Here is a 15,346-nt window from a genome sequence, read left to right as displayed (position 1 = left end):
AGGAAAGGAGGATTTAGTCCAGGGTGCTGGCATTCCACAGCCACTTGCACAGCTTGGGATATTTAGCTACGTCGTCGGGGAGGACACCGCTGCTTTGCTCACGGACGTTCACCAGGAGGCACTTGTTGTGGCCTGAAACAGGCCTGTCCAGCTTTCCAGGAAAAGATGAGCCTCACCCACAGTGAAGGCCATTCCGTGCACATTGCTGGAACTGGATATGGCTTAAATTTCAAGCTCCCGTCCTGTCTTTGCTGCAAAGCCCTGTCCTGACCCATCTCCCAGCATGCTTATGCTCCCAGGTTTGATGGCTATGTGACTTACCTTTCTCACTAGAGGCTAGACTTCCCCCAGAACAAACTCTGCCCCAGCAGGTCCCAGCCACATACACACCAGTGTGCAGACAGTACCATTCACCCAGGCAGGCAGGCTGTGCGGACCGTGCTTCTTCAGTGGGGCCTGTGTCCACTTCCCCAGCCCAGCCCTGGCCCTCCTGCTCTCCACATTCCCGAGGCCGGGCAGCATGCAGGCTGTGGCCACACCAGGGCCAGAGGAGGAGAGTGTGGGCTGGTCAAAACAAGCCCAGACATACTCACGGGGTCCGTCAGCATGGCCCGGCAGTGGGAGGCCAGGGCCAAGAAGGCCAGCAGGTTGAACAGAATTCCATTGATGATGCTGTACACGTAGTCTCGGGATGGAATCAGCATGACAAAGAGGACCACAAACTCCGCATAGAGGACCAGAAACCAGGTGACAATGGCACAGGCGATGCCGCAGCCGTCGCGGATAAACCACATGGTTCCCGCAGGACCAGGGTAGGGAGGTGGGGCGCACTTCTCCGGCTGGAGGTATTCTGGCTTCCGCTCAATGTCTCGGAAGTGGTGGGTGGGGATAAGCATCATAAGCTATTCTGTCCATGCTGGCATCTGGAAGAGAGAAGACCCAGACATTTGGTGTCGTCTTGTCATCAAGCAGATTGGACCAAATGACCTTTCCAAGTGAGCAGGAGTGTCTATGTGTTACCCACAGAACACAGGGGTGGGGCTAAAGGTGTACTTACAACTGTAAACCTATTTTTACCCCACCCTGTAAATAACTGATCCACCCCGACTCCTGCTTCCCTGCAGAAGAGCGCGGTGCAACAGAGACATCAGTTACAACCACATCGCCCCACCCACGCCTGTGGCAGCGTAACCCGCCGTCATCTGCAGCCTGAGGGTCATCTCGCCATACCCTGTGTGCTCCATCAAAGTGCTCTTCAGTGATCATAAATGGTGTGGTTTTCAGTTAGAGCAATGCTCATGCTTAGATGCTTCCAGTGACTGAATTATGCCCACTGAATATTCAGAGCAGACGCCTGTAGCCTACCCTGGCGGGTGCTCATTCTTGACTGCAGATAAGGCAACGGCTCGACTAAACTAGTGCTACAGTTCACATTGTGGTTTTGCTGAGGGACAGGCCCTTCCACATGAGTAAATCTCCCAGGTAACTGGCTACTTCCTGTCGTAAGCACAATACCCATCCGTTTATTTGGAAGGATTAGAGTCATTACCAGGAACAGCAGTTACTGGAGTATGTTAGGTAACCATGTCCTCAGGGGGAACGGGATTCACGGGGCTTGCCACTGTTCAGACCATTGTCACTGCGGCATCTCCTCAGTAAGGTTCTTTGTCTTCCTCCCCCATTCCTGGCTGCGGTCACTATGTGCCTAGAGTTACCAGTCCTCCCAACATACCCTCTATTTACTGCTGCTAACTGGCTGTGGGCTGGAAAGCAGGTGAAGTGAAGTCTTGTTGGATTCGTTTGTGCAAGAAGGGGACTCGGCTGGGCAGTAGGCCTTTAGGGCACACCCGCTAGGCTCTCCCACCATTCGGTGGCTGTGGGCTGGAAGCCCCGTCCTTCCATTAGCCTGGTGCCTGCACACAGCAGCCTCTCACTACTTGTGTCCATCACACGTGCATGAGCAAGGTGTGTGAGCTCTTTGAGCCCAGGCCTACCTCCTGGAGGCTTTGTCTGCTAACTCTAGGGATGGTGGAGGTGCACCAAGTAGGACCATGAAGTAGGTAACCAGAATGTTCCGCCCTTGAACCATGTGGGACCAGAGTGCACTAGGAGCTCTGTTTCCGCGTCACCCCTCATTGGTGAGTGAGAACCTGTGATCCGGGAAAGCGCCCAGCCAAGGGCACACCTGGCAGAGCTGCACTGAGTGTTGAACTGAAGGACAGATTCCAACCCACACTTTAGTTTCAAAACATCCCAATCAAAACCAATCAAGGCACACTGCTGTAAAAAGTTTACTTAACCCCCAGGCCTCCAAAGGCAACGGACGTAGCTCTTCAATACGATTTGTTTCTTAAATTAGCCAAATGAAAATCTGAAAAATATGGGGGGGTGGGGAGCCCACCTTGAAACAAATTGTACACGTTCCCTTCACTCTGCCCCCAACAACAGAAAAGGCAAAGCTTCACCTCCTTTCCTCCCATCCTTGGGGTTGAGGGATGGTTCTTTGCCAAGGACCATTCCCCACGGATCCTTGCTCAGAACTGGTTGCTCAGGCCTCTGGGGCAGGCACAGAAGGAGGCTGGCGCACCCCAGGACCCACAATACCACTGCTGCCAGCTCTCCTACCCTCAGGGGGCAGCCCTCGCCAGTCCCCTCCCAGCGCCTTCGTCCCATTCCCCTGCCCTGGTGGCTCTCTAACATGCCTTTCACTCAATTCCCTCTGACTCAAAAAGACATTCATGAAGCAGCCACTAAATGCAAGGAATTGTGTAGGGGGCTCACACCCAGGGGATGAGGAGGACAGCAATGTGTGTGCTGCCCTGCTCAGTCCTCTCCCAGTCCTCTCCCAGCTCCCAATCTGGTAAGACCAGTCTTACTTGCTTTTCCCTGCTAACTTGCAAGTCCCATTTGTTTAGCTTTGTAGCCTGGTATCTGGCATGAGTGTATGCTCAAATCAGTATTTGAATAAATGGATATGTGAATCAGACAGACACACCCCACAATAATCCTAACACATAGGTTTCTAGACAAAGGCCATGGAGTGAGTAGACCTGGGAGGCAGAGTGGAGGTGCTGGGAGGGTAGCTATATGAAATATTTACACACAGATTGGCTTCATAAACTCAAAATCAGGTGCAATTATTTTCCTTTGGCTTAGAGAATAGGATAATCCAAACACTCAAAAACATAAATGAATATTTAACATTTTAATACATCTAGTATCGTGTTGGATTGCTGTCAAGGAGGCTGGTCTGGTATCCTCTTGAACTTGCCCCAAACATGGGCTTCGCACCTAAACTAATTTTTACTAGTTAACTCAGTAAATAATCACTTAATTTAACAGGCCCACTGAAAGAAGGCAGCATCTTTTCTGCCATTTCTACCGTAATTCTCCCTTGAAATTCATCCTAAGGAGTACATCCATAACCTGTGGTTTAAATCCTATGGTCTTAAGAATATGGTATTTGCCTCTTTAAAATCTTCTTCCATATCCAAGGAATTGACTAAAGTATCAGTGTTCACAGGCCAGCCGCACAACTTCAAAGATGAATAGATGGGCTTTAAAAACAAATTTGATCAAGAAATTAATTTATTTGGGCTAAAATTATCTTAATTTGTTGTAAGACTCCCAAAGAACTACACATTTTATACCCATTTTAGGTGATTCTCAGAAAAACGAAGAATGAACCATGAATTCACTGTTTGAGATGCCTCCTAATATAGAATGAGTCACTAAGCGTTTTTCAAAGGGTGTGGTCCAAAGGAAAGGCGCCTTATCTTCTGATTAAATCTGCCAGCCAAGGAAGGTGCCCAGACAGGCAGTGCTCTGGCTTCACCAGTGAGCTTGCATTGTTCCTCCCTCCTGCCTCCTGTCTGTCATACTTAACCTCCACCAAAAACTTTAAAAAGTAAACTATTACACCCCCAAACCAAACACTATATACATTAAAGGTCATTGAGGGAACCAGGAAGTGGGAAGTTAAATTTGCCTTTTTGACTCACAACTGGTCACCTTCTTATAAAACCCTCCGTGCATGTACCCACTGGGACTCCTAACAAGGGGTTTTCATTTCAGAACAAAGTCTGGTTTGGGCCAGGCTAACAGTTCCTACACTTACTACAACTGGCTTCTTTACCACCTCCCGGCTTTCTAGAACTATTAAAAAATACACACACCCACATACAGGATGATACAATGTGTGACACAAACATTGGGGGTCTGTAGAAACTACCGCTCATTTGGGTAACACGTTCTACTTTCCCTTTTTATAAATGTGCTCTATCTGTGTGGCAACAATGAGAAAGATTAATGAGACAACTTTAAAACAAGACCACACATGAGATTAACTGTTAAAAAGCAATCACTATCTGAGTCAGACCTTTCGAGTGGGAAGGAGCCTCAAAGACCATCTAGTGCATTTCAGTCAAACTCTTTTGTTTTACAGAAGAGAAACATCAGTCTATTTGAGATTTTTGTCTAAAACATCAGTTTAGACAAAACATGCAGTGCTGTCTGCAGGAGTAGAGATGGACCCCAACATTAACTGAATGGCTATGATGACTGCAGACTCATAAAGCAGCTTGTTTTAATTCTTTCAATAGCACAGTAGCTTTTATTATCCACTGTATAGATCTAGAATGAGGTGCAGAGGTTTTGGTTAATGTTCTCAAGGTCATACAAAGCGAGGGAGTGGTAAAGCCAGAATTCAAAAGCAGCTCTGCTTGTCACCATAGACCACATTTTGAGCATAGCACAGGGCTTCTCCCCCCTACCCCGACCCCCTCACAAAGAGGAGAGGAGGAATGCCAAGCAGGAAACAGGAGTTCTACTTCCTATGCCTCTCACGCATTTGATGGACCTGAGGAGAAGTCACTTCAACTTAGCTTTGTCTTCATCTCTAAAGAGAGCGGGAAGGCCTAGATCTCCAAGCTGTGATTCTTTTTTTAAAAACCCAAGAAATGGACTCTAAGCAGACTCTCCTCCCACCAGCTCCTGGGAACCTATAAATGCCCATTCTTAAAAAAATAAAGAGCACTCTTCCTCATGCGTCATATTACTCTGTCAGCTGCCTCTTTCATGGATCGTATTTCCACTAGGCTAGCTGACCTCTTCCAAACTCTGGTCCAGCCTGTTCTACAGAGGGGAAAAAAAATGAAGCTCAAGCCCTGGCTGGGTGCCTCAGCTGGTTGGATGTTCCATACACCAAAAGGTTGTGGGTTCGATCCCCGGTTGGGGCAGGAATGGAAGGCAACCGATTTTCCTCTCCCGCGCCGTCCCCCCCCTAAAAAAATAAAAGAAGTTAGAGTTAATTGATGTTATAAAATGTTAGAAAGGTTGCTAACGTCCTCTCTAGTTCTAATGAATGGTATCTACTAGTTGCTTCTATTGCCATTGCCTGCATTACCTCCTCCTTCCAGGGAGCCTGCAGCCCAGCAGGAGAATTTTTATAAAGGTAATATATATTACTGACCTAGCTACCCAATTAATATTTGTCAATGAATGTGATACTCTCAGTATAGGAACCCTTTGTAAGTTACACATTTTGTGCTCTAAGGTGCGAGCGTGGCTGAACACCAGCCAACTTTTAGAAGACTTACCATGATTTAACTTAGGAAGTAGGAGGGCTGTAATGCTTTAGCCAGGGGTCACCCTAAGCTTGAGTCCCTAAAATCTGCTTCTGCTGATCTAGCACACTGCTTTTTCTGAGAGAAAGCCCACGCATGCTAGACAGAGACCAACCAGCAAAGGTTCCCACCTAAGGATGTTAAAAATAGCACCCAACACCACATGGTGCCATGTGCAGGCATGCAGCCACTGTGACATCACCCAGGAAAAAGCTTGGTCTTTTTTTTAGGGACAAAAAGCAAAAGTGCTTGGAGGGATCTGAAAAAAAGACCTAGAAAAGAGAGTGAGAGAACAGTTATTGTAACTATACCAGGTTTTACAAAGGGATTCTATTTGAACAACCAATGGATCAAAGAAGAAATTAAACAGGAAATAAAAAAAAGTTTCTTGAGACAAACTAAAATGGAAACACAATATACTAGAATTTGTGGGATTAAAAAGGAGGAGGAGGGGAAGGAGTGAGAGGAGGAGGAGATGATGATCACAAATAAACAACCTAACTCTATGCCTTAAGGAACTAGGGGGGGAAAAACAATTGAGACCAAACTTAGGAGAAGAAATAATAAAGACTAGAGCAGAAATAAATAGAGAATAAAAATAATAGATAAAGCCGAAACCGGTTTGGCTCAGTGGATAGAGCGTCAGCCTGCGGACTGAAAGGTCCCAGGTTCGATTCCGGTCAAGGGCATGTACCTGGGTTGCGGGCACATCCCCAGCAGGAGATGTGCAGGAGGCGGCTGATCGATGTTTCTCTCTCATCGATGTTTCTAACTCTCTCTCTCTCTCTCTCTCTCTCTCCCTTCCTCTCTGTAAAAAATCAATAAAATATATTTAAAAAAAAAATAATAGATAAACGAAATTGACAAACCCTTAGCCAGATTATCAAAGAAAAAAGAGGAAGGACCCAGAGCAACAAAATTATAAAGGAAAAAGGAGACATTACAATGAATGCAACAGAAATTCAAAAGGTCGTAAGAGGTTGGTATGAACAAACTAGATGCCAACAAACTGGACAACCTAGAAGAAATAGAAAATCTGAATAAAGTAAGGAGACTGAGTCAGTAATAAAAAACCTCTCCCAAAAGCCCAGGGCCAGATGGCTTCACTGGTGAATTTTAGCAAACATTTAAAGAATTAAAACCAATCCTTCTCAAATCTTCCAAAACATTAAAGAGGAGGGAACATTCCCAAACTCATTTTACAAAGCCTACTTTATCTTGATACCAAAACCAGAAAAGAACACTACTAGAAAAGAAAACCACAGGCCAATATCCCTGATAATAGAGCAAAATTCTCTATAAATGCTAGCAAATCGAATTCAGAACATATTAAAAGGATCTTATACCATGAACAATTGGGATTTATCCTTGGGGTGCAAGGATGGTTCAACATATACAAACCAATCAATGTGAACAAGAAAAGAATCACATGACCACCTCAATAGATGCAGAAAAAGTATTTGACAAAATTCAACATCCATTCATGATTTTTAAAAAAATTAACAAATCAGGCACAGAAGGAACAGATTGCAACACAATAAAAACTATATATTACAAGCCCACAGCTAATATACTCAGTGGCAAAAGATTGAAGGGTTTTCCTCTAAGATCAGGACCAAAGACAAGGGTGACCACTCTCATTACTCCTAATCAACTAGTACTGGAAGTCCTAGCTAGAGCAATTAAGGAGAAAGAAAAAAAAAGTATTTGAACTGGAAAGGAAAAGGTAAAATTGTCTCTTCACAAATGACATAATTTTCTATATCGAAAATCCTAAAGACTCAGCCAAAACAAATGTTAGATCTATTTAAAAAATCAATAAAGTTGCAGTATACACAGTTAACATATAAAAATCAGTAGCATTTTTATACAGTAACAAATTTTCTGAAAAAGATATTAAGAAATTGATCCCACTTACAATAGTGTCAAAAACAAAACAAAGGAATTTAACTACGGAGTTGAAAGACCTCTACTCTGAAAACTACAAGACATTGATGAAAGAAATAGAAGAAGACAGAAATATGGGAAGGTATCCCATGTTCATAGATTGGAAGAATTAATATTGTTAAAATATCAATACTACCAAAAGCCTTCAATAGAGTCAATGCAATCCCTATCAAGATTCCAATGGCATTTTTTACAGGAGTAAATAAAAAACCATTCCTAATATTTACATAAAACCACAAAAGACCCCAAATAGCCAAAGAAATCCTGAGAAAGGAGATAAAGTAGGAGGCATCACACTTCTGATTTCAAGCTATACTTTAAAGCTATGGTCATCAATACAGTATGGTACTGGCATAAAAACAGACAAGTAGATCAATGGAACAAAATCAAAAGCCCAGAAATAAACCCAAGCATATTTGGTTGACTATTATTTGACAAGGGAGCCAAGAATACTCAATGGAGAAAAGACTGTCTTTTCAATAAATGGTGCGGGGCCAATTGGATATTCACATGTAAAAGAATGAAACTGGACCCATATCTTACATCACTCATAAGAATTAATTCAAAATGGATTAAAGACTTAGATGTAAGACCTAAAACCATGAGAACTGCTAGAAGAAAACATAGGAATAAAGCTCCTTGACATGAATCTTAGTAATAACTTTTTGGATTTGACACCTAAATCACAAGAAACAAAATGAAAAATAAGTAGGACATCAAACTAAAAAGAATCTGCACAGCAAAAGAAACCATCAACAAAGAGAAAGACAACCTATAGAATGGGAAAAACTATTTGTAAACCATATCTAATAAGGGGTTAATATCCAAAATATATAAAGAACTCATATAACTCAGCAGCAAAAAACCAAACAAACCAATTAAAAAATGGGCAAAGGACCCATTTCTCCAAAGACATATGAAAGGCCAATAGGTACATGAAAAGATCCTCAACATCACTAGTCATTAGGGAAATGCAAATTAAAACCATCCTATATAATAAAAGGGTAATATGCAAACTGACATAACAATTGGTCGCTATGATGTGCACTGACCACCAGGGGGCAGACACTCAACGCAGGAGCTGCCCCATTGGTCAGTGCGCTTCCACAGGGGGAGTGCCGCTCAGCCAGAAGTCGGCTTATGGCTGGCCAGCGCAGCAGCGGTTATGCTATTAGTCGGACATCCCCCCAAGGGTTCCCGGGCTGCCAAGGGATGTCTGACTGCCAGCTTAGGCCCAAACCCCCCCAGGAAGCAGGCCTAAGCCGATAGGTGGACATCCCCTGAGGGGTCCACCTGCAAGAGAGTACAGGCCGGGCTGAGGGACTTCCCCGCCAAGTGCATGAATTTACATGCACCAGGCCTCTAGTAATGAGTTATCACCTCATGTCTCGTAGAATGGCCATCATCAAAAGAAATAACAAATGTTGGTGTGGATGCAGAGAAAAGTGAACCCTCATACACTGCTGGTGGGATTATAAATTGGTACAGCCACTATGGAAAACAGTATGGAAGATCCTCAAAAAATTAAAAATAGAAATACCATATTGTATAGCATTTTTACTTCCAAGAAGATATCTAAGGGAAGTGATAACACTAACTTGAAAAGATATCTGCACCTCCATGTTCATAGCAGCATGAAACAACTTGTGTATTGATGGATCAATGGATAAAGAAGTTATGGGATTACACACAACACACACACACACAGGAATATTACTCAGCTATAAAAAATGAAATCCTCTTTGCAACAATATGAATGGAACTTGAAGGCATTATGCTGAAATAAGTCAGACAGAGAAAGACAAATATTGTATGATCTCACTTACATGTGGAATAAAAAACACACATTCACAAAACATAGAAAAAGAGACTTGTGGTTACCAGAGGTGGAGAATAGAAGGAGGGGAAACTGGAGGAAGATGGTCAAAAGGTACAAACTTCCAGTTATAAGCTAAATAAGTAGGAATGTAGCATACATCATATCCCTATAGTTCGCTATAGTGACTATGGCTAACACTGCTATTTGATACATAGGGAAGTTGTTAAGAGAGTAAATTCTATGAGTTCTTCTGGGAGGCTATGCCAAACACAATGAAGAAAGTGTGGAGTCAAAAGGCCAAAATTCTACTCCCAGTCCTATCAGTCGTTAACGTCATGCTTTTGGGCAAGACAGCTACCCTCCCTGGGCCTCAGCTTCCTCATCTATAAAACAGGCGAGAAGACTGAGCTGAATGCTTGGGTTCCTTCTTAGGTCTGAGATTCTGATTCCTCTCTTCTCTGGAAAAATTCAATATTTCCTTTGTTAATTTCTTGGATTTTTATATTTTTATCAAAAGCATCCCTTAAATTCCTTTCCCCATCATTTTATTTTTTAAAAAACCATCTATAAGTGTTAGCAATTTTTCTGAACATTTTCAGTTTTTTCAATCAAATATACCATTTCCTTTTGTACATTCATTTATTTTTTTGTCAGAGTAGAAAAGCACTATCAAAATACATCACATTTACAAAGTGGCAAAAGAGAAGCCTTAAAATCCAAAGTTAAACATGACCATTTTTCAATGTTTAAATATTTGCATATCTAGGATCTGTTCTAAGTTTTACAACCTAGTGAGAAATGCATTTTAGGGTAATATGAGGCTTAGAGAGGTTAACTGACTTGCTCTAAGTCACAGAACTAGTTAGTGGCAAAGTACACATCATTGGAGTGGATGCCCAATCATCTTGCCACTATAGATCCTTATCTTCCCAACCAACCTGCCTTTCTAGATTCCCTGCTACTATTTCTTGGCTTAGAAATGTATACTTTGTACATAGCAAAGTCAAAACTTATTGCAACGGGACTGGACTTGTCCCACTAGGCTCATTTTACCAACGTGAAAAATCGATTCCATCCAAAGGTGTTCCATCCCTATGGACCCTGCAGAGGAGATATTCATGTCTCAGGTACCAAGAAAGTCCAGAGTTCAATCGCCAAGTCTCTACATGCCAGGAAGTTTGCAGTTTGGAGAAAACTATGAAAAGACGTGGTTTTCCTGGATGAATGACTATTAGGTGGGGCATGCAAATGGAGCCTTCTCACCTTCACCGCCAGAAATGACCTGGCCATGTGTCTCTGGAAATCTGCTTCCAAAGAGGAAGGCAAGGATTAAAAACGTAAAAACAAGAAGTAACTAGAGGGAGTATGTAAGTAGACTCTTTTTTTCCCTCCCAACAGGTCATTATCCTGACATCACTCCCCTAGTTCTGCTTCAGATTCTGTGACTTTCTATGGCTATCCGGGTGTGTATGTGTTTAGATAGTTCCAGATTTGCTAATCACCATATGTGACCTCCTTTTCACACATATGCCCTAATGCAGGGCCACCCTCTCAAAATGAAGCATACTTATGAAGACCCTTCCTCTAAACGAGAGTAAGTTTTATCCATGTATTCCTATCAATTTTTCTATCAATGTGATCGTAAGCTATAATTTCCAGAACAGCAAGACAGACACAGACCTGCTGGCTAGATTACGACAGGTTACTTATATTGAATATTCTTTAAGACAAAATACAGGCAAAACAAATGCAAAGCACTTAAAGGAAACAGACCTACAGAGAAAACAGTAGCTCACACTTCTGCTTTTCTGGGGTGCTAGGCTAACGGTGAAAATGCAAAGGAAAAAGACCTAAAATTTGGCTACCTCTTTTACAACTGGGAATAAAACGTTTGTTCCTCTGCTGGGCTTATAGGAGCTTTCCGCAACTTCAGCACCACGGACTCTGCCCGGAAGCTCTTCTGTCCCCCGACTTTTACTGTGTTAATGAACCACGGCTAGGTTTTTGTTGCCGGCTGGTGGCTAGCAGTAGGTCTTCACCTCTTGCCCTTGATACCTGGCCAGCACAATTAGCACCTTATTATAGGCTGGCCTCTTGTCTAATTACCACGAGTCTCAACTGAGCATTTTATTTTATTGTCTTGTTCATGCACTAGTTCAAGTGCCTGGGCTCTCCAGCTACAAGTTCTGAACTTCTTTTGGGGAGGCATGTTTTCAGTTTACCTCTTCAGGCCTTGAGCACACTACTCATGAGCATGCAAACAACTACTTCCTGCTTGTCTGAAGAGCTTCTAGGAGTCATTCTGGGTGTAAAGCACATGGTTGGAATTGGGTCTCCATGCCTATCTCAATCCTCCGTACCAGACCCACTGGCCCGCGCTGCTCCTGAGTGCCTTCCTCAGCTCCTTTGGGTTAAGCTCTACTCAGCCTTTTAAATATATTTTTTTTTATTGATTTTTTACAGAAAGGAAGGGAGAGAAAGAGAGAGTTAGAAACATCGACGAGAGAGAAACATCGATCAGCCGCCTCCCGCACACTCCCCACTGGGGACGTGCCCGCAACAGAGGCACACGCCCCTGACCGGAATCGAACCTGGGACCCTTCAGTCCGCAAGCCGACGCTCTATCCACTGAGCCAAACCGGTTTCGGCTACTCAGCCTTTTAGATGAGGGAAAAGGTGAGTAACCTCATCTAAAAGGTGTTCGACAGGAATTTCTCATTAGCACCACATTCTATGTTCCTCTAAAAAAAAAAAAAAAAAAAAAAAGATTTAAGAGTTGGGAGTTTATGTTTGAACAGACTCCTTGCTTTTAACATTAAAACAAACTATAGCTTATAGGGCAGTTACCAATTCCATTACCAACATAGGCCTCCTTCAGCAAATACTCCAGTGAATGTAATGGGGCCTGGGGAGAGACTGCCCAAATGGATGGTTAGGTGTACAAGTATGGGAGCCAGATTATCTGGTCTCAAACCCTGGCTCTGCCACTTACTACCTTGGTCTAGACCAGCAGTCGGCCAACTGGTGGTCCGAGGATCAGGTCCAAAAGGTTGGCGACCGCTGGTCTAGACAATTACCCTCTCTGCACCTCAGTTTCCCAATCTGTAAAACAGAGATAACTGTAGCTGTCTCATAGAACTATTGTGAGAACTGAATCAGATAATCTTTATAAAGTGTTTTAAAACAGTTCTTGGCATATAATAATCACTAGGCAAGTTTGTGTTAAACAGAATTAATAGAGCACAGAGATTTAGAATAGACAGACCTACAAAACAGTATGCTCCCCAAAGAATCTAACAGTGATGGGAAAATTAGCTGTTTTAATAGAATGTGCTATCCCTGGCTTATTGATTTTCTGGCTAACATAAATTCTTTAAATTGCTTCAATAAACCAAAAAAGAACTCTGAATTTATGGGTTTTTAAAATGTCTAATGCTTGCCCTAGCTGGTCTGGCTCAGTGGATAGAGCGTTGGCCTGCAGACTGAAGGGACCCAGATTCGATTCTGATCAAGGGCACATGCCTGGGTAACGGGCTCCATCCCCAGTAGGGGCCGTGCAGGAGGCAGTTGATCAATGATTCTCATCATTGATGTTTCTCTCTCTCTCTCCCCCTCTCCCTTCCTCTCTGAAATCAATAAAATATACATATACATATAGATATGTTTTAAAATGTCTAATGCTTTATCACAACAAATGGGATGGGATGAAAATGTCCTGGTGACACTGAAGTAGAACAATCAGGGAAGGTGTCATTGTTTTAGTAGAGAATTTAGAATGAACATTCTACTGTTTCCACCTCTCACCTACTTAGCCTAACATGTCTGACATCATTCATAATATTATTTAGCACATACTGCCAACCCTTCTCCATCAAGGAACTTTTAGTCAGTTGTCAGGGAAACAATTCAGAGATGTTCTATATTTTTAAAGATTTTTATATAGAGATGATTCCATGGTATCCAAACTCAGACTTTTCTTCCTGTATCTTTTCTGATCTGTCCATTTGCTTCCACTTTTTAAATCTCCAGTCCTCTTAAATGTCCTACCTACTAAGATTCCAGATCCAGGGTCTCCCCTTTCTGAGCAACCTCTAGCACAAAACACCCCTTTTAATGCCAGCAGTCTCTCCTTATCTCATCCCAGAGTTCCTCGCATGGAATCCAGGCGTCCAACCACACACAAAGGCATCTATGTGCCACAACAGGTGGGGTGCCTGTTTTCATTCGTAAGGAAACCCTTCCAGCTTCACCTTTTCCAATTTCCCTGGAGGGCAAAGTCCTCCCCTGCAAGCTATCTTCCCTGTAGAGACCTATGTAGAGACATAAGAAACAACTAATGTCTAGTCTACTAAGAAGTGATCATCTCTGTATTTTGGGGAATCAGCAGTTTAGTGCTTAACAATGTGGGGAGGGTATTTGCTTTCTGTACCTTTCTCTGACCCACCTCCCTATCCCACTGTGCTCATTAGCGCCACCATCGTAGCTCTTAACCACCATGTTCTGCGGTTACATTGGCCCTGGAGCCTCCCCTTCTGCCTGAGGAGGGTGTCTGCGCAGAAGTTGTGTTTCACTTGTCTTAGGGTTCCAAAGCTGGCCCAAAGCCCATCCATAGTAAGCTCGCAATAGTTAAGATCTGTGAAACTGTACTGAAGATACCGTCTGCAAAACACCAAACATTTTTTTTGGATGATCAAGCCATCTTGTTTTGAAAACAAGAAGATTCTTGAAAAAAAAAATGGGACATTTGGACCCAGTTGGGTTGGTTGGGCGTCGTCTATGCACCTGCATCTATTACTGGTCAGCGCAAGTGCCTGGGATCCCTGCTCAGGGAGCATGCGGAGGGCATGGGATGGATGTTTCTCTCTCACAGACGTTTCCCTCTCCCCCTTCCCCTCCCTCACCCTCTTCCTCTCTCTAGGCATGTCCTCCAGTGAAGATTTTTTAAAAGAGGGGATGCATTTGGAAAAGTTACCAGATACCCTCTTTGCGTCCTTTGGTTAACTTTCCTGCATTTATCCACATGGCTCCTTTAAAATCTGTACCATACCCCGTTTGCCCCGCCTTAATGGGCTCCTTCAGTGAGCCCGTATTCACCTTGCAGGTATCCTTTCTGGATATCCAAGGCCCATGGTCCTATACGGCCATCGCCTGGGCTGTTCCCCCCACCCCCAGCACACACCTCTAAGCGGCTGTCCACAGCTCCCAGAATCGCCCCATCAAGTCAGGGCTCCCAGCCAGCCACCGCTGGGAAGCGCCGGGGACGCCTGGGCACTGCGCCGCTCGCCAGCGCCGGTGACCAAGGCTCTCCTCCGCCCGGGACAAGGGGATCCCGCAAAGTCCTGGGTCAGCGGCAGGTCAGCCCGAGAGAGCGAGAGCGGAGGAGGGGAGAGCAGAATCCCCGGGGTGGAGTGCGGACGCCTCGGGGCTCACTCCTGGCCCGGACCCTACCCACCAGGAACAACCTAAAGCGGGCTTCATCGCCGCCTCTTTTCAACCTCCCCAGGGACCAGGGAAATGCAGGGCCAGGGGGGTAGGGGAGGGCGGGGAGACGGCCCCCCGGGCCGATCACGAAGTCCGCTCCCTTACTCGGGGTGTCTGTCTGTCTGTCTCTGTCTCTCTAGCACATGACCGGCTACTTCACAAGCGCACAACCTGCTCCTTCACCTCCAGCCCCGAGCACACTGCGCCGCGCGCCTCTCCCACGGAGCCCACCGGCTCCGTCCTGGCCCGCGCCCTCGCCGCACCCCGGCGTTTCCACCCAACCCCAGTTCCGCCTCCCAACTGACCGTGAAGTCGGAGGCAGTTTCCCAGTCCCAGGCCCCTAGCGAGGCTCCCGCCGCAGCCGCCGTCGCCACCCCCTGCAGTCCGCGACCTGGGACCCGGCCTCGGGCCGCAGCGATGGCTCCCGGGCACGAGGCGCCGCGCCTCCCTGGACTCGGCCAGACACCCGGCGGCG

The 15,346-nt window shown here is 44.8% G+C and overlaps 1 protein-coding gene across 5 annotated transcripts in view; it reads right to left on the bottom strand.

Annotated features, from left to right (window-relative positions):
* ZDHHC3 (zinc finger DHHC-type palmitoyltransferase 3) overlaps window positions 1-15,316 on the bottom strand; it is a 41,116-nt gene extending 25,800 nt beyond the window's left edge. For all 5 annotated transcript variants that reach the window (XM_036333108.1, XM_036333109.1, XM_036333110.1 and 2 more), the window contains exons 1-2: window positions 15,177-15,316; window positions 594-923 (exon numbers count right to left, since the gene is read on the bottom strand). In XM_036333108.1, the coding sequence (XP_036189001.1) occupies window positions 594-899 (306 nt within the window). In that variant the 5' untranslated portion in view covers window positions 900-923; window positions 15,177-15,316. The remainder of the gene's footprint in view (window positions 1-593; window positions 924-15,176) is intronic.
* Window positions 15,317-15,346: the final 30 nt, after the last annotated feature.

Source organism: Myotis myotis, unplaced genomic scaffold, assembly GCF_014108235.1.
Source record: "Myotis myotis isolate mMyoMyo1 unplaced genomic scaffold, mMyoMyo1.p scaffold_m19_p_13, whole genome shotgun sequence".
Lineage (NCBI taxonomy): Eukaryota > Metazoa > Chordata > Mammalia > Chiroptera > Vespertilionidae > Myotis > Myotis myotis.
Note: the sequence above shows the minus strand (reverse complement) of the source record. Positions and strands in the feature narration are given on the sequence as shown.